The sequence below is a fragment of the Anabas testudineus genome, chromosome 7, assembly GCF_900324465.2.
Source record: "Anabas testudineus chromosome 7, fAnaTes1.2, whole genome shotgun sequence".
NCBI lineage: Eukaryota > Metazoa > Chordata > Actinopteri > Anabantiformes > Anabantidae > Anabas > Anabas testudineus.
The window spans coordinates 8,664,842-8,689,673 of NC_046616.1; the positions used below are offsets into that span (position 1 = coordinate 8,664,842).

Genomic DNA, 24,832 nt, shown 5'->3' on the forward strand with positions numbered 1-24,832 from the left:
TAGATGCCACTGAATACAACGGCAATCCATCAGTGTGACACCAAAAAAACACAGAAACACACAAAATACACAGGAAAGGACGGACGTGAAGGAATGCAGAAAAATGTCTGCAGAGCTTAACAAAGAGAGAAGAACACCTTTATTACTCACACACAGTCAAACACACACTTCTTTGACAGTTTTGGCATAGGGTAGGTAGAGTTACACACATCTTGTTTTAAGACCTGTGCAGTAATGCATTGTGACTTCTCCAGTCCACCATGGACAACGAAGTAGCGAACACTCGCGCGCACACACACACACACACACACCTAAGGTTGCATGAGCCCTGTGAGCAATGAGGAGAGGAAACACCTAATAAAACTGATATAAGACACCCTGGACACATCTGCATCTTCAAAGATGTAGAACATACACCTACACACTCAGAGACACACCTTTTAACCTGTTCCAGATGGACGTGCCTGTCAGACTTCATTCAAGGTAAAAGAAGGTACAAAAAAATCACAGTACTTCTACATGTTTTACGTGTGTGTCTTCATTTGGTTGTGTGTGTGTGTGTGTGTGTGTGTGTGTGTGTGTGTGTCAGCAATTAATTCCAATTGATGTATTCTTGGCACCAATAAAACCACTCTGAACTTCCTCTCCTACCGAGATCAAATTTAAGGATCTCTCAGTACATCAAAGTCTTACTTTTCTTTCTCTACTTTCTTTACTTCTTTACGTCTTTCTGCCGTTTCCTTTGCTTTTATTACTTTTCTTTATTGCCTCCTTTCTCTGTTTATGCTTCTTTAAGCTCAATAGCACTTTGAGATGCTACAATGCTAACATCAGAAGGCTGCACAATGATAATGTTAGTCCCCATCCAAGGACAGGGATGTGGTTGTGAAAAGCTTGTGAGGTTCAGGATCAAAGCAGTGAACCAGCTGCCAGGCTGACTATACCATATTTAAAGTAGAACCACAAACTGCTCACTGATGGTTACAAAACCTGCTTCAGTTTATGGTGCTGTTAAAACCATCATCAAGTGAAGTTGTTTCTTCCTTCAAACTAATAGAAAGCAGAGTCTGATAAGGAAGAGGAACCAATGTGTTGGCACTGGTTATAATTATAAAAATAATTTTAGCATGCATTTGTTTAAGTTGTAGTTTTATTCTGAAACACTGTCCTGCCTTTCAGTTTTTAAGTTCTTCTCTCTCCATTTACAACTACACAGCTCTTGTTAGAGCCGTCTCTTTCCCTACAGTCCCTTCTCGCTTCATAACAAATAAAGCCACAAGTTCGCCTGATTTACAGAAACGTTATCATTATTTTGACAATGCTGTTATAGACTTCATTAGAGAGAGGCTTTACTAGGCTGCTAGTCTTATAATTTACTGTATCTTTTAGTGGATGTGGGGGAGTAGAGGCTGCCCCAGTTGCTTTAGGGTAGGAAACTGAAGTGTCAGCAATATGGCACTAAACTGGCTGAGTATGCCATTCAGTGTATACTTGGCACTGCTAAAGGGACATTTAAAAGCATGTGCCATTTGGACTCTGCTGTTGAAAAATAGCCTTAAAATAAAGCAGTGGATAAATATTTTATATCCTAGTTCTCAAACCTCTTAAAATGTCTTGTTATAAATTAGAACTGCTAAAATCCAAGTGTAAACTGTGGGAGCGGTGCAGAGTGGAGACTAATGTGGCCACAGGACTCAGCTGGTGAGGAGCCAAAGTCTCTGAGAGCCCAGGGACCAAATTGCCAAGAAGGGTTCAGGGGACTCTAGTGGCATAAAGAGGCAGATGCATCTTCTTTCATTTTTTATGTGTTTTTTGGGCATTGCGGTACTTTTATTTGATAATAGTAGTGCAGAGGAGACAGGAACCTTGAGGGGAGAGAGAGAGAGGTGACATGCAGCAAAGGTCCCAAGCCGGACTCAAACCTGTGATGCTGCAGTTATGTGGCATGCTCCCTAATCATCTGGCTGCAATATGTTTGTCTGTTCTTAACTGAAGACACCAAGTATGGTGCTGCTCAACAGTGTACGTCAACTCAATCATTTCAGTCTGTCAGAAAATAGAAACACGTAGCTTACCTGTTCCTTTCCCATTTCAATGCAGTCCTCTCTGTTGCCAGGTAACGGGGGCCAATAGATCTACGAAGCAAGAGGAAAATAAAATGAACAGAAAGAAGGAAAAAGAGTCTGATTGTTAAAACCTCATAACTTACAAGTAATGCAAACAACCAACTTCTTCAGTCTTATTGCAAAATACAATTACACTGTGGGAGGCTTCATGTGATTCAATGAAAACATCATTCAGTAATCAGCCCATGTGCCATTACATTTGAATTATTTTCTTTACATTATAGCCATTAGGAGCACATCGAGCAGAGGGGGATGCTCCACACATGAACAAGCAGACAAAGGCTTTGGAATGAGAAACCAAAGCCTGAAACCCTGATTGAAACATGACAGACGCATTTATCATTTCAGTTACAACACCAGAAGCTCGTGCCAACAGATGTAGTATCTGTAGACTCTGCTCACCCAAATTCACCAAAAACATAATATTTGTTACCCGTCTAACCTAGCCAAGCAGTTAATGTTAATTTTATATGTCTATGTTTTGAAATTCTGCTCCAAACCAATGTGATATTTCTTTACTGTTTATTGCCCACGGCCTTGAATAAATAAAGAAGCAAAATCGAAAGCAGTGTGGTTTCAGAAACAATGTGCTGGTTACTCTGTGCAACCCACTGACTTCAAGGTGATCGGTTTTCACCAAAACTACTTGCTGCTTAATACATAGTTGCCATTACAACAAACAAAACTGTTTTCACCTCTGTTGTTTTGTACAGTATAAATAGATTCCTGATAAATTATTATAATAACTAAAATAAACCTGATAAATATGATTTTAGATGAAAGCAGCAGGAAAAACCATCTAATATTTGTGATGCATGCCACCCTTAAGCCCAGGAGAACAGGTTATACCATATGTCAAGAATAACTAATGTGGAAAACTTTTATCAGCTGAAATATTTGTTGGGCAACACTATAGAGTTATTGCTTAAATAAATAATACTCCCTAATAACATACTAAGCACAGAAGGAAATCTTCTAGATGTTATAAAGGACCTTTAACTGGCTAAATATGTGAATGTGCGGCACTGTGTATAAGTGTTGATTCGAGAGAGACCCAGCCATGTTGTGCCTAGAAATTAAATTAGCCTTTTGGGTATAGCAAAACTAGAACGTTAGTCACAGAGTATCCTTAAAAAAAAGAAGTAAAAAACAAATCAATAAAACAATCTTCAATCTCAATACTGAAGTTCTCACACAACAGATCCAAAAGATTGACTGATTAGGAAAGTCCCAGTCTTTTCCTCATGTTGCCAATACAAAAGAGGAAATGAGGTGAATTTTAGATAAGCAAGAAATTTAATTTGGACCTAAAGCAATGGGGCTTGTCTTCATGTTGTGTTCTGCAAATAAAAAATGAAGTCAATTGCCACTGAGGAGGAAAATGTGAGTCTGCTTGAATCCTGAGCCTCAATGATGTGTTTAAAACTGTAGGTTTGTGAAGACTAGCAGAGGTTTTCTCTGAAACAAAAAGTCTTTGTATGGTCCAGTGGGAAACTGGCTTTGTTTTGGCAAACAGGGAGAAGAGAAGTCAAAGTGGAAAACAAATGGTCCTGACTTTAATTACTAAGTCTGATTGTGTTCAGTGTGTATGGAGACCATGTGTGTCAGTGCTCTGGGACAGTAGCTATAGGATTGTTAAAGAGTGTGCGTGTGGATTGGAAGTGACAGAAACAAATTTAGAGAGAAGATCTGAAGTGAGCTGAAGAGTGGATAAGTGAATATCTCTTTCTAACTTCTTGGCTCCAAACTGGGCCATGTCCTCATTTTTGTGCTCATCATACCCTCAACTTCATATCAGCAGTAAAACATTGAGACAGATTTTATCTTCTCCATCATAAATCCAAAGTCACCGCAGCCAGCACAGTGAGCTCTAAATCAGAATGACTGAAGTCTGGCTCACGAAGACACGACACTGACACTCTGTTGTCTTAACTTAAAGTAATGTATGAATTACAGATCTGACACTGAAGAGCCTGGGACAACTTTGACTGCTCTAATGTCAAAGTTTAATAGACAAGAACTCTGTACCTGTGTGTAAAATAAAACCCAGGTTATGATTAAAGCTGTTGGTGAATTAGTGGGATACAAATCAAAAAAGACATTTTCACGGAAAGTTAAACTGCCTGTTGGATAAAAATCTTCTGTATGTATGATCTGTTACATTTTTGTTTCTTTTCCTTTGGCAAAATGAATTAAACTGTGCAGAGAACAGTTGTTACCTACATGGTTCATTTAAATTTGTTACTTTAGACTCAAAGAACTGTATTATATTGTATTATATTGCATTGTATGGTATTATTATACTTTTGCAATATCTCAAGTACAGTTTTTGAAGTAAGTGTTAATGAAATTCTCTTATCCAGATACCTGTCTCAGATTTGTTAAAAAGATTGATGTCACTGTCAAGTCTTTACAGTAAAAGTGAATCTAGAGGCAGCAACCAGCCAACTTCATGTTTGTTTAATCAGTTCGATCAGTTTCTAGGGAAACAGTTGAGACTCCTGCACATGATAGACTGTAAAAAGGCAAGTAGTTGTTTTTACAACAAACAAGATAGAAAATGTTCATTAGTGGGCTTTAGAGATACTGGTAGATGGATTGTGTTATAGTTGGAGAGCTGTTCCCCCTGTTGTTTCGAGTCTTTATGCTGGTTGTAGCTTTATTTTTATTTGAGTCTCAGTAAACAGCTTCACTATCACACCATCTCATTTCAAGGTCTGTCCAATGCCTACCCTGTTTTTGTCAAAAAGCTGGCTTACAATTGTGGGAATTCATTTCAAACAATAATTTATGTTATGCTTGACTGAATTGAAATATATAAATTAGGGCCGGTCCATATCTTAGATTAAAGGATTCAGATCTTTGGACCAGTTTCTTTGGCATGATCCTGGACTGATATGAATGTGTGCCTGTCAAAAAGCCTGGCCCGGACAGAAAGTCTGACCTAAAGCAGCCTGATAACATGCCTGGCTGACACTGATATACTGTGAAATCAGGCCCCTCTTAAAGCCTGGCTGGCAAACGTCTGAGTCAGTGTGCTGGAATAATTCATCCATCATCCAAGAATCCCACTCTGCACGCCTTAGGAAATATGGCCAGGCTCCACCAGCCATCCTTAGCTCTTCTTCTGTTTAACTGTTTCTTAACACTTCATCACTGTGACCGTGCCTCTTCAAAGTATTCTTTGATTTTTCGTCCACCCTTAAATATGATTCATAGTTGTTGTTTTTTGATCTTCAGACTTGGAAAGGACCGTCTCTCAGTTGCACCGACTTCTATGCAGAGCAAGCATGGTGGTCAAGAACACAAGCCGTCACTCGAACCGACCATAGTTTTTAACTGCTCCTCTGCATAAACTACTGAACCTTCAAAAGTGCCAAAGCTCCATACACTTGAAAGTTAAGACTAACTAATAGAAAAATAAAACATATGTCTGAGTTAAATCGTTTGTTGATTATCAACAAACAATTTAACTGCGGCCATGCTGGATCTATTACAAAAGAGTGTGTGACTACTAATCATATTTTGGTTTAGATTTCCATTTGTCCTGTGGTACATGAACATAAACAATTGGTTATATTTACTGAACTTTAGAACAAAATAACATGGACATGCACTATGATATGTACTGTAGCCACATGATGCTGCTCCATGCTGATATAAAAAGATGTTTTTCCATTCTGGTCAACTTGCAATTTACACATACGACCATCTGTCGTCCTTTCTTTTTTTATTTATTTTTTTTGTCAGCTTAGTGTAGCTGAGGAGCACGAGATGCGAGAAGTTTATTTTTCACTGAATTAAAATGCAACCCTGAACTCAAACACTGCAAGTTCCTTAGATTAACTTATAATATAATATTCTTTTCAGGCCAAAGATATTATTGCAAAATTATATGCTAAGTAAACTCAGCCTGAGGTCATCTCCAAAATGAGCGAAGAAGCACAGCAATACATGACACATTATACGTAACCAAACACTCAGAAAAATAAACCAGCTGTCCGAACACGGTGAAACGAGTCGTCGACAGGTGCCAAGCACATGCACAAGCCAAAAAAAAAAAACAAAACATGATTGAAAATTATATATGCAGTAATCAAAGATGGTATATCAAATACCAATTTGTTTATGTAGTGAAGATATGTGTAGTCTGTATTCCATCAATTGATACATATACATAACATAGTGAATTATCATGAAGTGAACTGTTTCACTTACAGTATTTGATTCAGTAGGTACTGGATCTGGTTTTCTTTATACACTGATTGACGCCATTTAACTTTACAGTTGAAGAATATTTGAGTGTAGAATAGGACCTTACTTTCCAATTTTTATGGTCACATATATAGTAGAACGTGTGGCAAACTGTGTTTTATGACAAAGAGAGTTTGTAATTCCTGAAGAACAGAGTTTCAGCTGTATAACAGCTTCCAGAGTGGTTTATGACTTCATTCTGGTTGTGGAAACTTCAAATTGTTATTCTCTTGGCAATAATTTGCTATCTTTTCTCCAATATAAGTGGACAATCATAAGTACAGTACACTTATTCACATTCTTCCCAAAAGCAAGATGACAGGATGAACACAGAGCAGCAGAGAAACTGGCTGGAAGCGGGGGTGGGCAGCTGTTCTGATTCAGCGTGAAGCCTTTAAATCTCATAATTTATATATTGTCATACAAACAGAAAAGCAGAAAAAGACTGTTCAGTCTTACATAAAGTTTGTGGTGTTGCTTGGCACAGGTCATGCTAGTGGTCTGCTTCTGCTTAATTGCTTTGCTAGGCTGGAGTTAAGGAGACATATGGCACAAGAATTCCTTATGGACCTTCAAAATAAAATCACAAGGATCCAGATTTTACAAAATAATGCAGTGACCAGCTGACACATCAACATCTGAGGTGGTTGTCATGGTGGTTGACTGGTAATCTCTTACGTGGAGACAAACATTGTTTGAATTCATTCAGTTTTTTTTAAATCTTCCTTTCTTTTCTCCTTCTTTCAGCACTGGTTTAATGAGCACTTGGCAGATGTGTGTCATCTTGTAAATCTTTGTTTCACTAAACTGGCATCGCTGACAGATTTCACAATGGCTGGCAGTGATGGAAGCATGGGCATTAAACCTCAAACAGCTCGCAGCAAACTAAAGTAACTAGGGTCATGTGTGCCAAGACAGAGAAGAGCGAGTGGAGGCTGAGAGTGGGATGAAGGGGAATTAAAGGGTGAGTAAGGTAGATGACATCTGATCGTGCACTTAAATTCCCTATTCATGCATTCACTCTGTGTAAGTCTCCTTGAGCACAGATACACACACACACACACACACACACACACACACACACACACACACACACACACACTAATGCTCTTAGCTAAAGTGGCTGAAGCACACTGGAGGTTTCTGTTTTTAGAAAGAGATATTTCTATTCTGTGCTTACAAGAAAGCACTTTAATGGAACACAGTGGTCGTCCTACTGCTGGAAATAATATCCAAACAAATATATACTGTATATTTTCCCAAACCTATTATTCCACAGATATTCATGCAGTTGAAATGAAATCCTGTTTTAATTTAGACCTCCTCATTTCCCTGGTGTTGAAGCCTTCCAATAAAAACCTCTATGAAACCTCATAACATATAACTCAAAGGTATAATAACTCTGTAACTCTACAAATCAAAGCAAAACTCATATCTGTGTCTACAGTTGCACTGAATAAATTACATTAAACGTGGATTCCATTCCTAACATGACATCCACTACTCTTTGTAATTACTAACATATTATATCTGACCTTTTTGACTCAGACCAAGATGTCAAACAGTTCATCACAGTGAGATGATTCTTCTTAAAATGAATAAACTTTATCTAAGAAGTTCATCAGAGCTCTAATATTTAGAGATCTCTGAAATGATAATAGCATTCCTCGCCTTCTCTCACATGCTTGTTATTCATCCATAGTGTCTTTCTGGTGAGTCTAATCAACTGTTCTGTAACATGCACAGAGTAACAACTGCGTTTGACAGAATGACAAATTCTGGTGCAGATTACAGGTGATACCGATGGAAACGCAAAGACTGATTTATGACCAGTTGCACTTTAACAAGGGCACGATTGTACAGATATTTTGGCAAACGGAGCAAGAAGTAGAGAGTGTAAACAGATGTGACACTATAATCACATCTAGCTGCAGTAAGATCATGGTCCACATTTGATTGGTTATAAGATGTGAATTTGATCTGTTCATTATTGGCATTTTTTTTCTGGAAACCGGTCTTTACTTTATACTTTCAACACCGCTCTCTCCATTCCAGTCATGATGCAATAGCAGTAATATAAAGTAAAATGGCTGCTCAGGTTTGAGTCACCATGTTTATGGCTGATTTATGACAGCAAGTGCTTTAACAGATGTTCTGCACAAAATGCTGAGCCTATCTCCTCGACTCGTATATAATCCTTCTACTGATGGAAACCACTTGCAGAATCACTGCAACTTAAATCAAAATGAAGTGATAAACGTGGACTGTACAGTAACTAACCTTCTACTACATATCAATCATCTAAGCAGAGCAGGATATAATAGAACAGTGAAATAGCTGCACTTATGTTAAAAACCTCACCTCTTTGGACTCACTGCTGACAGGTCCCAGCATCAGAGAGTACAGGACGTCTTTGCCTCCCAGGAAGAGGCGGTCACGATACTCATCCAGGAAGACGGCAGTGACAGAGAGCTGGCCGTGATGACCGCTGAAGACAGATGACCTGTTGGTGGACATCAGGTCTGCAAAGAGAGGAGCAAAAGGATGAGCAGTGGCATTCACAACAAACACGCAGGAAGGGTGGAAGAAGACAGGGAGTGTAAATGTAATATCATGTATACATGTAACACACCGTGATGCAGATCAAGCTGAGGGTTTTCTCAAGTGCTCATGCCTTCATATTGACATTATAAGGGGAAGTGTACAAACCCCCACATACTGTAAATAAACCCGTATCAGCTGGAGAGTCTGTGCACACGCAGCTGCACCTGGCCTTCCTGTCGGATTTGGCAGCAGATTCAAAGTCAGAAGGGTTGATACAATGACTCTACAGGAGTGGTGGACACAGGGTTGAATTCAAGTTCAGCTACACATAGGGATGTCTCCTCTGCCTTCGTTACACACATGCATGCACATACATGCACAAATATACATACACCACATGCATGCCTGACTACAGAAACATAACCACAAGCCAGCTGCTTCTCAGCCTTCTCGGTCTTTGACAGCCTCCACTTCCCCACACAAACACCTCTTATATCTGTCTCTCCTGTTCTGTTTTTGTCCCGTCTCCTCTTCGGTATCACATTGCTTCTCCCTCCTTCTCTCTAGGTAACGAGATGAGGAGAGAAGTATGCGTGTGAGAAGATGTCATTGGTATGCCAAACTCCCAGTGGAAGATTTTTTCTTTTTTTTTTTCGGTTGAACCGACTTTCTGTCCGTCTCTCATCACTCATCTGTCACACTTGTTATTTCTCCCACTCTCTTTCTCTCACTAGGTCTAACACACACTCTAGCATGCGCACACATGCATGGTGAGAAAGTTGGCTCAGTCACTCGCCACTCAGTGAGCATATTGACTGATTGAAGCACAGGGGCCCCGTGTACTAGTGGCACCTTGTCCATCACTGGAGCCCCGCAAACACACACACACACACACACACACACACACACACACACACACACACACACACTGTTGATTTGCTCTTATTATAAATCTCCTTTTCGCAAACTCATGCGCTTCTACACACACACTTGCACTCTCCACAGCTGTGCAAGTAAGGATTATTTTTATCTGTGAATAAGTTATGTTAACATTTATATATCTACATTTGACATATGAAAATCCTCAGTGAGATTCTGATTAAAATATAAATATATTAAATCATTACTTTTAAAAAACTGAAACAATGAGACCACTCATTTTACAAGAATAAAGGTTTTTTCAGTCTATGTTCATGTACAGCACATACACACATCCACCATCACCCTTATTAGCAATGTAGAAGCAAAAACCTCTTCAGTAATGGGAGCACACTTTAAATAGTTTTACTTTAAAAGGTCTATTCTTTACATGATATGTTCCCTAATAAGACTTTAAAGGCAGCCAAATCAAAACCAAGATGAACTGGCATCTCTGGTGAAACACCGTCCTCAGCTGAGGCCATCCAACATTAATGCCTTTTAAATATCCTTTGAGGAATAATATTAATAATAATGAGAAAAACAGTTTTAAAGAGGGATGAAAGTAAAACCTAAAAGCTGAGAATAGAGAATAATGAGGCGACACAAGTGGGAGGGCGTCAGGGATATACAGTACTGTAGGGAGAGAGGGAGTTAGAGAAACTTTGGTTTGGTATGAGTCAGAAAATAATGAGTAGTGGCAGCGAGAGCCACACGACAGAGAGCACAGTGAAGTCTGATGGATTTATTGGGACTGTCAGGGCAAGTGGCAAAAACATGATGAGGTCACAGAAAGGAAGATAAGTTTCAGAACATTCTTCCTCTAGATAGTGTGTTACTGACATTTTCATATCAAATGCTTTATTTTCTTTAATAAATTCACTAGTGTTGCTTTGTGAAGACTAACATGGCCAGATATTTCAACAGCAGGTCTAATCAGCGTTTGCATGATAGAGTTTATCAGCGGAACATGCAGACAGCTCTACACGTCTTCAGCTCACGACTGTCTGTCGCTACAAGCTAAACTATTTCCACACAGCGGTGAGATTACGTCCAGCTGCAGAGTGATGGTGAAGAATGACATGAAAGTGTGTGTGTGGATCTGTGTGTGTGCGACGGGAATAACATATGACTTTTTGCATGTATGCATGAGTGTGCGCCCCGTTTGTTGCTGAGACCTTTAACAGATACTGAGGGTCCAGGGTGAAGATGTAGTGTTCATGGCACACCTCTCTGTTTAGACAGAACGACAGCAGAAGATGCAACACTGACTGGAACATAGGTGTTAAACTGTTGTATGCTGTGTTTATTTAAACAAATCAAATCTGTGGCTGTACTGAAACTATGTAACCTAAACTAAATGGTTAATTTTAACAAGCTGTTTGCTCACTCTTTTAGGTTGTTCATAATGTTTTCAAAGATCCACTTTTCTGGACTTTATCCATAACTTATTTATTTGATTCCCTCTGTCATGTTTAAGGACTATCACTGTTTTTTTATACATTAATCTTTTAAAAAATCAAATAATTTCCACATAAACAAGTAAAACAGCCCTGGCAGCACTGGAATACCTCAGCCACACACACTAACATGCACACAAACAGAGGGGAAAGGTGAACTAACAGCTCCCATCTGCAGCTTGTTATCACTGCAGCAGCTCATCACCTCGCAGTGGAAACCACACGACTGTCTCCGATCTTACCAGCCGGTTTTTCCGCTGCTGTCAATCTTCACTTCCCTTCTATCTAGCTGTTTAACCCCTCTCTCCTCTATCAAACCCCGTCTCTGCTGTTTATCCATCTTTATCTTCCCCTCTGGTGTCATTTTTCCTCTCTTGAAGTCATTTCTGAATGTGTCTTCAATTTCATGTCTCTTGTCTGTCCATCTGTTTTCCTGTCTGTCTCCCCTTTACTGCTAGATCTTTCTCCCGTCTCTCTCTTTTTATCCATCTTGTGACTTAAGACCCTATCTATCTGCAAGATCCCCGACAGGATCCACAGGGAAGCTTCTACATCTGTGTTCAATGTGTATTATTCTCCTTAAGGCAGCCAGCCGACGCTGCATTGACAAACAGCAGCCGTGCCAAGCCAAAGCGGCACGCGAAAGAGCATCTGGTTTCACTGTATGTGTCAAATCTTAGCTATCACATCGTGCCGTCTCAGCCACTACAAAGACACACGTGCACTAATGTATTTGGAGATTTGTTTACATTGTCAATGTTCCGCTAAGTCAGGCTGAGTCATGCCCTGGTGTCTGTCAAATCCAAGACAGTGAAGGACAATTACTGTAGCTTATGTGCATAATTTTTGTTTGATGTTGAAGCTTGCATGGTCCTTTCATCACACAAGTACTGATGAAATACAAACATCTGATTTAAGATAAAAAGAAGAAATCCAGCGTGATGAACACTAATTTCCTGCCACTAGCTCCATACTTAGCATTCAGCTGTGAGAGCCGAATCAATCTTCTCTAAGCAAAGTGTTTCTCCTATTCGGTTAGGACTGGAACACATTCTGTGTGAGAAAGATGTACAGCAACGCAAAGGGAAATGCAAGGGGTGTGTTCTGTGTGTGTACTTAATCCAACACTCATTTCAGCTGAAGCTCAAGTAAAGGGTAAAGCATAAAGTTCACTAACAGTGATGAAGATGAAAATCTACAAGTACATGTGTAGAAACGCAGTGGAAATTCAGTCCATAATATCCAGAAGTCTACATTCGCTGTTCACTGGGAAGTATGTTTAAAAGTAAGCAGTGAGCTTGTGCGTCACATGTAATTGTACCTGAGTTGACGCATCATGTGAGAATATTGTAACGGGCTTGTGCACGACTACCCGACTAAATAGGGCCACATGGGGGTTACAGCGTATACACGTTTTTATTCTGGATAGCAGAGAACACACATTATCATCTAAGACATCTTCATCCTCCAGGACCACAATATCAAATCTCTAGCCGATTTGTGCAATCAGTGAAAAGAACAAATGTGCACAGTGAATAAAAGACGAATTCTGCTGAAATAAAATATGGTAAAACTAGGTTCAAAAATCTGAAGAAAAGGATTTACAGAGTGTGAAAGCATTTAAATGTCATGCTGATATCTGTAATGGACAAATTGGGCACAGGCAGAGTCTAAGCTATGTTAAGCTGCAGACACGTATGTGGGAGATAAATACACACAATGGTATCAGTGTTTTTGTTGGCTCAGTGGGAGAGTGGGACACATATGAAGCCCATTAGACCCCCTGCGCTACAAAATACATACCAGACCAGACACACACACACACAAACACACTATCGTCATGAATGACTAAGCCCCTGGTTCGGTCCCACCAATTCCCATCTCAGCTGACAAAATTCACTGTCAGTCTCCTTCTGTAAATATTTCCCTTTGACATTTTGTTTTCATGGGCTCTGAAACACAAACACACATATTGCAAACAAATAAAGACTCATTAGACTCATTACACCACTGACAGACTTCCCAGGGTATCATTAGCTCTCATCTGTATATTGTTGCAGTGTGTAAGTATTTCTGGAATCTGCCACATGCACAAAAAGTCATCTCACAGTGCATCAGTGCATCTCCTCCTCTCATCACTCCCACCTCTAGTCCCTGTCTGCAAGGTCTCTTATTCCCCAGGTCTCATATACTCTTCCTCTGTTCTATCTTATGTGATGTGTATTAGGACTGAACTAATTATCTCAGTCAAATATCAGCATTTGTTAAAGACACTGGAGACAAGAATACTTTAATACATCATGTATTTGAAGAGTTATCTTTTGTTTACTAAGGTATTTTGCAGCTGATTCACCTCCAGCTTTAAGCAGCTGCTCTGTTTTACTGTCACTCAATGATCTTATTCAACCGTCTTTTCTAAACGTTCTAAGTTTATTTAGGAAGTGTTAATTCACAGATATTAAACGTGCTGATATCCGTGTTTTCATTGCTAAACTCTAAGAAATTTGTCTTGGCAGAGATTCCTCAGTCGAGATCGAATAACCTGTCACTGTTCCTCGCTGGAGATGTTATATTACCCACACAAGCCACATTTTTAACACAGCTGATCATGTGATATAAACTACAGGCGAGGTTTACTCTGAGTCATGTCTCTCTTCATCAGTCGTTCTTTCTCATAACACTTCAGTTTCCTTCCTTCTGTCTTCCACACACACATTGATGTATTAAAGGGTTCGTCTCAGGATGCCTATCAGAATTCCTGTTAAATGATTTTCCCTTCCGGGCCAATCAAAACACCAAATACGGAGTTACCTCATCACCCTCGATCCTCATCAACCCTCACCCTCTTCTGCTTCTGCTTCCTCCCTCATGTCATCATCTCTCCTCCTTATCTTCCTCCCTCTCTGGTGGCCCGTTGCTTTTCTCTCCTTTTTCAGTTTTTTGCTGCTATTATTATTCTACTTTTATTCCATTACACACTCTGTCATCAAAAATGAATTCATGACTGACCCCACTTCTCTCAACCCTAACTTTCCTCTGTCCTTTTCCCCATCCCTGGCTCAGCCCTGCTCTCTCTAAGCTGCCCTACCCACTTTTCTTACTCCACTCCACTTTCACTTCATTGGTCCTACCCATGTTGCAGTTCTCCATAATATTTTCAACAGGCCTCACACACAGTTCACTCAGCTGGTTGCAGTACTTATACATATTTCATTTCCCCTGGTGCTGTATCAGTTAACATTAATGTTTCTATGTGTGTCAGCTGCTGTTTAATAGATCCATCAGTGCACAGTCGAGCGGCTGTACTCAGTTCTTCTTGTCAGTAGCTCTAGTGGAACTAATTGATTGCTGAAGGAGAAGGTGTGTTTGTTTGGATGACAGCACTTCAGTGTGTGTGCATTTTCTCCCACCCTGGATTAAAGAGGGTCCTCAATAAAGTCTGTTTCTCTATCACTTTGCCTTGCTAATGAGCTAAATGACAGGACACTGCAATGACCTGAGAAGACAGAATGACCTCGGTGTGTGTGTGTGTGTATGTGTATGTTTGTGTGTGTGTGTGTGTGCGTATGTGTATGTGTAATCACTCTAGTAGTTTCTTTTCTTTTGCTTTCTTTGTGTGTCTACTGCTCTCTGCGGGAACGTCCAGTTGTATATGTAGTGCCTGCTGATCCTTTAATGTGTCCACAGGAAAAATACAGGAGTGGAGCTGAGCATCAGAGGTGGTGGAGGAATGTTTCCTTCTCCGGTGGGAACAGACTTTGCAAAGCAACATTTCAACACCACAACCCAGCATGCACTTGGCGTATGGTCACATGTAAGAAGAGGCCAAGTTCAACATTTGTCCAGTGCTCAAAGTTTTCACAGGCGGTTTTTGTGAAGCTGCAATTTGTTGTATCATGAAAGGCTTTGGTTGGACATGTACAGCAGACAGCTGTGTATGTTGTACTGACTTGAAGTTTAATTCTACGTTTGCTCAGGATTTCTTGTTGGTGCTGTCATACTGTGTAAATGTTTGTTGGCAGATTAGAGACAGTAGAAAAACTGTTAAAAGGCAGCACTGATTTGATGTAATCTAAGTACAAACAATAAAATGTTAGGAGACAGCAGCACACTTCATCTGTCCATCTTCATGGTTATATCTTATTTTTCTACAAAGAAAATCAAGTATCTATAGTGTAATTTAAAAAAAAATCCTCATCTAGCTGCTGAAACACAACAGTAAAAAGAAGAACAGCACAGAACATTGTGACACAGACAAGAGAAAACTGATCAGAACAGAGTAAAACAAGAGTGCAGGAGGGGGTCAGCAGGGAGGGGAGCTTTACAGGGTGTGGCAGACTGTTTGGATACGTCTAGATAAATAGTTTTTCAGGACTTGAACCCTCCTTGGAGAGAGTCTACTGCTGGGATTTTAATGCCTATGGTAAAACAACCACCATCACTGTCGACACTGGGGTTGGTTTTGGCACACACACACACACACACACACACACACACACACACACGCACGCAGACATGTGCATCTAGTCTCTTTCTTGAACAATACTAGTCAAACAAAACAGGATAATTGTAAAGATTTCACAAAAGAATGAGATACTACACACACACACACACACACACACACACATCTCCTATAACTCCTGTGTTTAGTGTGGTACTGAGTAATCTACATGACAGACGGTCAAAGCCACATTGTTTGGACTTGAACCCAGAACCTTTACTCCTGAAAGGCACCAGTGTCTTTTCAGCCGTCAGGTTGTCCTCTCTCTTCCTTTTATCCATCTATCTGTCATTCTCCCATCTGTCTCATTTTTCTTGCCACTCTTTCATTTTCTCAGCCCTTCTCTGGCTCTTCATTCATCCATTTATCTTTCTCATCACCATGACCTCTTTTTATCTGCTCTCCCTTGGTATTTCCATCTTGTCTAAGGGTTGCTTCTTCCTCTCTTCATTCACGTGCTTCCTCTCTTTCTTATGCATTCATTCTTTCTTGGACATTCCCCTTTTATATTCATGTTTCAGCCCGCTGATTCGTACCAGCATTAGGGATACATGTTTTAATTCAAGTGCAGACGTGGTTCAGCCAGTTTTCTGTGTGCACTCACATTTCAACCGTGCACTGTCTGTGGAGACTCTCAGTCATCCAGGTCATGGTATTTGGTATTGTCATGGTATTTCCCTTCTCTATTGATGGTTCTGATTCCAACTAAAGACATAAATCTTCAAAAACAGTTGCATTGTTTCAAAAGGCTTAGTAAATTCCCTAGATAACTGGTCACTTTAGGTTTTAGCAGATGTAACTCAATAAAGAGTTTATTGTTGGGGATTTTCAGCTGGGTACTAATACATTTGGTGCTCGGTGCCCAGAGTAGGATTCAGGACAGTACTTGTGTGGGATTGGCTCAAAATAAACTACAGTGCTCTGTTCCTTGTAATGAAGAAACAACAAATGGTAATAGTTTCTGGACAAAAGCTGTAGCTTAGGTTACGCTGAGGATCAGTAGGATCAGTGCTGTGTTTGTTTTGGTCTTATGGGATTCTCATTGTCAGTCTGCTAAATTTACAGCCTTACTCTGTATCCGCCTTTATCACCACAAGGAACTTTAAAACATAATTTTACATGATTACACTTTAAATGTAACATCCAGAAAGTGGTCTGCTAAGTGGTCTCCAGTAATACTTATAATATCTATACTATAATAACATTCTAATATAAGTTCATTTAAAATCTGCGCTGCCAAGGAATCGGTCTCATGCCTGAGTGAGTCACAATGTGGGTTTAAGGACAGGTCAGGCTGCTGATTATCTTATTAAAATTAGAAGATAAGAATGATAAGCTGTGGTTCAAGCAGAGCAAAAAGAAACTATCAAGGGCACATTTCTTATCCAACTTTCTAATGTTGCAGATTCCGTCCTTCCTTTCTTTTTTTATTACTTTTTCTCCTTTATCTTTCACTCACTTTGTCCTTTCTCTTCAAACACCCCAGGCACATTCTCTCTTCTCACCCGAGCTTCCTCTCCATCTGTGCTCTTTGATCTGGCTCCATTTTTTATCTCAATTTGTTTTCCAGCTCTCCATCTCGCACACATTTACTGTCATTTCTCTTTCCCCTGCCACTGATTCCTCCATCTGTGTGTTGCCTGTGATCTGGCCAAATTGACATCGGAGGGTCATCACGTTAAAGACATCGTTTCCTCTACTCAACTTGAGAAGCACAGAACATGCACATATATGCACATTATGAACTTCACCACCTACGCAGTCCTACACTAACGCGGCAGCATACACAGATAGCTGTACACAACAGGATCTTTTTCTTGAACACACACAGTCACATCATGCTTGGTGGTGTCAGAAACATATAGTGTGTTTTTACTCTGTCAGCAGGTCTACATACAGTACCAGACAGAAAATCTCTCACTGTGTCTCTGCAGCCTCCAAACTAAATACAGGGGATTTCTATGGGAAAGACTAAGCACATTTTAGACATGTACAGTATATAAATCACTGAGACAAAGAACATATTTTCAACATTTGTCCAGTGTTAAAATAACGATAGCATTATTAATCAAGTTAAAACAAAGCAACAAAATTTGGTTGTAGTTGTAGATTTAGTATTTGAAACACACATACATGATTTAGTGCTGACATTTAATCAGTAACTCTAGTCACTTTTTTCAGATAACCACATAGGTCAAAACGGTTTATGGCTAATTACCAGAAATGAAAACAGAAAAATGTTCATATGCTTCAGACACAAATGTTTTATTAGACATTCATCTTTGCTAATCTTAAAAAAACTTTATTTTACTTAAGAAGAAGCTGTTGTCTAGTAACAGCTAAAACTATTGTTCTTGCAGTTTTCACTTTCCCAAGAATAGTGATGAGAGAGAACATCTGCCTGAAGACAAGGAGGTAAGTGTTATTTCACATTTTCATCCATCACTTCTGCAAGAATGAAGACATTTTTGCCATAAGCATAAATGATAAAGCTTTGCAATGACTGCTCCCTTTTATGATTTCTTTCTCAGTTAATGTTTAAGGTTTAAGAGACTGGATGAAAATTATGTTTTCTGTCTGCAAAAACCTTTCACTGAGACTTCTGTCTGACCCAGGAAGCTCATTTTGTCAATGAAGACTATAACTTTGGAAGAGCATGATGATTAAACAGCAGACCTGTGAAGCTCTTTGCAAGCAAAAGAAAGACCTACATTAGTTAGGTAACCAATATTAGTATTTCACTGGCAAATGCTATATGCATGACAAATTTTAAAGTTTGTATGTCTCTTAATTGTACATTGGAACATCATTAGCTCCTATGTCATCCATTACAATCTGGAAACATACATCTTCTCTAATAAACTCTATTACATCATATACACCATTCATTCAGTAAGAGTGAAGTATTCTACTCTAAGATAAAAACTTATTAAAAGGTTTGAGAAACTGTATTTCATGTGATTTGAAATGTCTTACACAAGCTTGGATACATGACGTGTCACTAACATTAACCTGCTGTTTCAAATCCATCTCTAGTTAATAACTTGCAGCCAGACCAGGGCTGTTTGTAACCATCCATACTTCTTTCATTTTTCTACTTGGACTATAGTTCATAAACTGTAAACTTGAAATATTAGCCATTGAGGCTGCAGGCTAAATACTCCTTTGACTACATGTTAGAGACGTTCACAAACATTTGAAATTTAAACACATGTCAACCAATATTAAAATACTAAAACCTCTGAACCCATCTCCTATTTCCAGTATTTCATAGAACCGAAGCTTATATGGTGTATATAAAACATGTCTGACAGTGCAGCTGGCTTGGATAATAAACCTTCAAGTTTCTCCCCTTTGTTTCCTCATTTTTTTTCTATTGCTGAGGACCAGTCCAGAGGCCTGGAACTGGGAGTACTTAAACTGAACTTCTGAAAACCAGAAGAGAGGACGACTGCAATGAGTGAGCTATTACATGGAGCGAGGAGGCACTGATGAATGTAAAATGAAAAGAAAGATGATGAAGAATAGCAAAAGAAAGGCACAGAGCTGACAGATGAAAGGGTGGGAGACGCCCTACATTCCAGCATCTCTGGAGCCCCTAGCAGACTCCTGCTGACACATTACCCTGCCCCGCCTAAGAACAACTGATACCCGTTTGCATGTTTACATCTGGGCGACGCAGACTGAGAAAACAAACTCATTAATTCACAGGCGGACCGAAAACAAACACAACCTTTCACTCCAAGAACTAATGCAATCTGATCAAAATAGGACGCTGATGTGAGCATTTGTGTTTTCAAGTGCCCCCCTGCCTTCTGTGAGACAAAGTGAATATTGTATTAGTGTGTGTGTGTGTGTGTGTGTGTGTGTGTGTGTGTGTGTGTGTGTGTGTCTAAAGTCAGCATGTGTTTGTCTGCATGTGAGCACAATAGACTCAGAGAATTCAAATGAATAAAAGGCAGATTGAAGGGAGGGAAAGACAAATGAAAGACAGAGAGAGTGAAAGACAGAGAGTGATGCATGATGGGAAGGTTGATTTAGCTGCTTGGCGAAGCGCTATGAGTTCAGCCAATCACTCCCACATCGCCCACCTCGATGCTTCAATGTCACTTAACAACAAAAAAAAAAAAAACATATGAACGCACACATTCTCCCCTTTGTTGTTGAGATTTGAATTGCAAATGAAGGTTTGAAATGTGACTGAGGGCTTGGTCGAAACACATTTATGTCAGATGATTATGTTCTGTGTGGGTGAAACTGATTACGAAGGGACAGAAAACTGATTAATTTCTATTAGAGAGAAGCCTTAAAAAGGGTCTAGATGAATAAGGTGAAAGTAGATGTCTGTCACTTAGTGTTTACTGAGCGTCACTCTGGAAAAACTGCAGCCAACTGTCACACCTGCAAATCATGACGTTCCCCGGGGGGCCATAAAAAGTGACGGACACGCTTGCTGTTGCTATGGTGAATAAAACATTTGTTAAGATGTAAGGTTTCTAAATTTCTGTCATATTGGGTCGTGTTTCTTTTTTATTTGCCCCCAGAAACATTTGTGTTGTTTTTTCTAACTGTCTCTGTTGTTAATGTTTGTGAAGTTAATTTGTTAATTTGCTTGTGTTTTGACTATTTGCATGTGTTTTCTTAAGCTGCAGTGCATCAGGCCAATGTAGTAACAGGTGTTTGAACAATATTTAAATTACTGCTGATGTATGCTAATGCTAATGCAGACACTACTGATGATCAATGATGTGTGTGTGATGTCTGAACTAAACCTAAAGTCAGGAGCGGAGAGGAGTAAGCTCTTTAATAGTTGCGAGGTAAATGGCCTGCTTCCTGCTTGAACTATTGCCCACTAATTGATTGAAATGAGATAATGACAGCTTTTCCTGTCACTAAATTACCTCCACGTCCTCTTGGGAATACAAACACCCTGTGGGCTTCTCCAGATTATTATGAAAAAGAACGTGAAACAGGAAACGGCAGAGAGAAACAAAGAGGAGTGAGAAATTAGACTGAACTATGAAAGATGAGACACGTGGTGAGGTAAGGAGAGCTTTACCACTAAAAAAAGAAGGGACAAAGGAAGGAAAGACTTGAGTCAAGCAGAAATTATGTTAACGAGAACAAACTGAGGGTTCAAATTTGAGGTCTTATGGACAGGAAGCTGTTGGTAAGAGCTTAGCCACACTCCTCACGATGCTTGAAAAACAAGGGTTTGAGTGTTCTTGGTGGCAAGTAATAAAGAAAATTGGTTTTATCTGGTGCTGTTTACTGAAAGTGAACCTCAAAAGAGCCTGACTCACAATCTGAGCCACTGCTCTTCCACTTTTTGTGCGTTCGCCCAGAGCACTGCTTTGTTCACTAACAGGAGTGGACTCCACTCTTTCTATAATCCTCAGCTGCGCTGCGGGATTTCCTAAATGTTATCAAACAGTCAATTCTACAAGGTTCTTTCATCTAAAATCATGTCACACTAATTAAAATCTGTGAAAATCCAAATTATGTGATGTAATACAATGCAGTGGTAATGAGGCACTGTCAAGCAGAGACAGTCCGGGCAGGGTGGAGGGAGGATATAACATAACGTCTGTCACATTTTGTCACGCTCACCTGCTTTGTCAGACATGCAATAACGTAGCCGCAGTTTGGTTCAGCACTAAAGGCTTCAGTGTTTATTACACTGCATTCCACAACACTAAACTCTAACAATTCTACTATTCAATCTCACAAACGGGCCTTTAAATACGACATTTGCTGTGAGAAAGGCTGAAAAAGTAAGGTCACTGGGTCAAACACATAAAAAATTCCACTCCTCTCATTACCATAATAGCTTAAATCTTTAATTCTCTTTGAAAACTTGTGTGCAAACCAAATGATTTGACCTCAGGATGGCAAAGAGAAAATCTCAGAAATGCCCTATCCTCTGGGGAGCACGAATGTGCTTGGTACATGTCTTAAAAAAGTTTTTTTTCAAAGAAATAGAAAAGCTCAAACATTAAAAAGACATTAAGTGCAAACCTCGGTGGAACATGAATGTCTGAGCAGTGCTCCACATCTAAATATGGACAGACTGTGAGACCAATAATCCATTAACATTTCAGTATAAAAGTCCTGGCTACTAGCTGGGCAAAAACAAATGACACAGACCGGTCGTTGGAAGAACCTCTAAGCAAATGCACACTTCATTCATTTGTATGTTTGACTTTCAGTTTCCCTATTGCCTCAATATTCAAAAATTCCCTTCCTTCTGTTTTCTATCTTTATTCTTTATCGCCCAGCGTTTCCAGTCCAGCCAACAGGAAGTCCAGTAAGCTCAGACCAGAACTTTACTCCTGAAAACATGGAACTGAACAGGAGGAAATCCTGTGTGATATCTATCGCTCACTGATGATAACTGTAGACCCACTCTGACCTGAGTGCAATGAAACAATGAGCACAGTTTGGCAACAACACGGTCAACAACACACACACACACACACACACACACACACACACACACACACACACACACACACACACACACACACACACACACACACACAACCACCCACTGGGTCCTTTACTGCCTTATTATCATTAAACCGGAGTGAGTCATGGCCAACAGGGGCTTAGAGAGGAGAGAGAACACTGAGTGTGGAGTGGTCATAGATATACTACATTATACAATATATTACTAATGTGATCTGACTCCAGTCAGTGAACTACAAACTGCCCACAATCAAATTAGAAAGCTTAGTTTAAATCTTTGATTCAGATTATAACAGAATAAACTACAAGGTGCTGATAAGATAAAAGCTAATTCTCTGGTGTGAACATAGAACCAAGTAAATCCACAACTGGCCACATTATGCAACATCCTTCTTCAGTATTTCGGTGCGGTTGCTGTTGCTAATAAACTTTAATAATGACCCGATGCATCCTGGTTTATTCCACCGCAGGAAGATGAACCTCGGCCAGAATCTCCTCTGGCTGAACACCCCGCTAGTTTTTAACCTGGGAAGCAGCAAATGAAAGCGTGCGTGCCTCTTAAAACACACAAACCTCCAAAACAGTAGCCAAAACATCGACATCCAGCTCGGACCACCGCGAAGAGGAAGAGGAATTAGAGAAAAAGACGCTTTAAACTATTAAAAGGAAGGTGTTAAGTAGAAAAGATCCACAGAAATAAATAGGTAAGTGCTGGAAATTGTAGATTTAACTTTCCACAAGATGGTCATGATTACCAATTAATGCCACCTGCAGGTCACACATGCCCAAAGAAAAAGAAAAGCATAGATAGATAGATAGATAGATAGATAGATAGATAGATAGATAGATAGATAGATAGATAGATAGATAGATAGATCATTTCATTACCTTTGTATGACAGTCTCAGTCTCGGTACATTCAACTTGGTTGCTGAAATAGTGGCGACAAGAAGCGCAACAAGAATCATGTTGAACAAAGGTGTAAATTCCCTCATTTTGCTTAGGAAATGTTCTGATGTCAATTATAGTATGTGTTGTCTACAATCAATCAAAAATATCCCAGGAGAATTTCAAGGATGATGTTGGATCCCTCTTCTCAAAATATCTGCTTTTCCATTTAGTCTCCCCGGTGCGTAAAGGGGTCTCTAACAGAGCAGCTCGGTGCCCGCTCCACGGAGTCACTGCTGTTCTGTCCGCGCTGATGAGGCGACTCACTGACTTCACTCTGCCAGCTGCCGCTCCTTCACTTCACTTCCAGCAGCTGCCTAACACAAGTGTGTTTGAGCTATAGAGGGAGACACACCACGCCTTTACAGGAGAGAGAGAGAGAGAGAGAGAGAGAGAGAGAGAGAGAGAGAGAGCCCGAACGCTCCAAATGACCGGCCCCTCCTTTACGCACAGCGCACAGCTGTCTCCAAACCAGGCGCACTTGGAGGCACGCTCTTACACATGACTCATAAAACCATTTCAAAATTTGAATTTAGAAGCATGTCATGTTGCGTTGTGAAACTTTTATGGAGGCTAAATTAAAAAGTTCAACCCCAGAAGAACAAGAAACAGGAAAAAAAAAGAAAGCATGATGACAAAAAAGAACAATGAACAAAGAAGTGTGGAGCAGTGGTAGAGTTGATCTAAATTACACATCAACAAACATGAAACATGCATGTCCTCCTTTACATTGCTCTCATCTTTGAGCAGGGCTGGCCTTCCCACCAGGACGTGCTCAGTAGTTTAATTAAGTTGTGGGGTACCTTCTAAACACCCCCCTCCAGTGTGCATCTATTCACAATAAAGCCTACAAGTGAACATGGGGGTCACGGCAGGGTGAGAGCGAGCCATTCAAGGTGTCAGTGTTACCACACCCCCAAGTCTTTTGGGAACACTTGTTTGTGGCAGGAAAGAGGCTCCAATACATGTTTTACATAGTGTGGGAGGTAGAAAATTGGAAAAGAGCAGAGTGTCAACGTGTTAGCGGGAATGTTGGGTTCTTGAATTGACAGCGTGTCACATAGCTGAGCCGAGAGCGTTTCTGTGCTCTCATGCTCTTCAAGTTCCGTTCATTCATGGTTTGAGACCTTGTCAAGTTCTGGCAGATCAATGGGGAAACACAAAGAGTCAGTCCTCTACTAACAATGGCACTGGTTTGATCCTCCCTTTTAGATTTACTCACATCATTGCAAGACCAACGTTTATTAGATGGCCTATATGAATATTTTGTAGTAGGAGAATAGAATAGCACAAAACTAAGAAACTAAACATTTCTCTCCATTTCTATATGTCAGTCAGCTGTGAGCCCTGTGCCTGTTCAGTGAAGAAATATATCTCTGGCATTAATTTTTTATGTTAAAGACTCCAAACTTACTTAATACAACAACAGGCAGTTTAAGTGCATATTTTTGCTATTTGCTCTATTTTTCCTATTCTATATCTATTTCTATATTTTAGATAAGACTCATGCAAGCTAAGCCTCAAATATGCAAGTGGAAATGTACTGCATGTTTTCTCTGGGGTATTACAGAGATATGTTATCACCTCGTGACTGAACTGTTTTTATGCCTCCAT

At 39.9% G+C, this 24,832-nt stretch overlaps 1 protein-coding gene across 2 annotated transcripts in view; it reads right to left on the reverse strand.

The window, feature by feature from the left end:
- The window catches only part of sema3bl (sema domain, immunoglobulin domain (Ig), short basic domain, secreted, (semaphorin) 3bl), a 51,964-nt gene extending 28,434 nt beyond the window's left edge, over positions 1–23,530 (reverse strand). For both annotated transcript variants that reach the window (XM_026368630.1, XM_026368629.1), the window contains exons 1-3: positions 23,160–23,530; positions 8,742–8,902; positions 2,076–2,135 (exon numbers count right to left, since the gene is read on the reverse strand). In XM_026368630.1, coding sequence (XP_026224415.1) covers positions 2,076–2,135; positions 8,742–8,902; positions 23,160–23,265 — 327 coding nt within the window. In that variant the 5' untranslated portion in view covers positions 23,266–23,530. The remainder of the gene's footprint in view (positions 1–2,075; positions 2,136–8,741; positions 8,903–23,159) is intronic.
- Positions 23,531–24,832: the final 1,302 nt, after the last annotated feature.